Genomic DNA, 453 nt, shown 5'->3' on the forward strand with positions numbered 1-453 from the left:
AAAGGATAAAATGTATATGCTTGAAATTAAACACCCCCCCCCCCCAGCGTATGGTTTGTACGCTCATGAAAAGGATTAAAAAATGGATGACCCCTACGTAAAGGAGGGATAAAATTGTTGCAGAAAGTAGAAATGCAACATAATTTGACTTATCCCCAACCTTAACCTTAACCCCCCCCCCTCTTAACCCTACAAACAGGTGATCTGCGTCGACCCAGTCAAAGGCCGCGTGACCCGGCAGGTTGACCTCCCCTCCAAAAACGTGACCTCCGTGTGCTGGGGCGGCCGCGACTACGCCACCCTCTACGTCACGTCAGGCAAGATGCGACTCAACCTGGAGGACCTCGAACGATGCCCTTCTGCAGGAGGAACCTTCGCCGTCACGGGCTTGGGTACGAGGGGCGCCCCGCCCACTGCCTTCAGGAGCACCGTGGACTTGGCGGCCGAGTTCGA

The 453-nt window shown here is 54.7% G+C and overlaps 1 protein-coding gene across 1 annotated transcript in view; it reads left to right on the plus strand.

The window, feature by feature from the left end:
* Window positions 1–453, plus strand: part of LOC119592887 (regucalcin-like) — a 62,425-nt gene that overhangs the window by 13,910 nt on the left and 48,062 nt on the right. The window contains exon 7 of the mRNA XM_037941780.1: window positions 200–447. Within this exon, the coding sequence (XP_037797708.1) occupies window positions 200–447 (248 nt within the window). The remainder of the gene's footprint in view (window positions 1–199; window positions 448–453) is intronic.

This window comes from Penaeus monodon, chromosome 31 (genome assembly GCF_015228065.2).
Source record: "Penaeus monodon isolate SGIC_2016 chromosome 31, NSTDA_Pmon_1, whole genome shotgun sequence".
NCBI lineage: Eukaryota > Metazoa > Arthropoda > Malacostraca > Decapoda > Penaeidae > Penaeus > Penaeus monodon.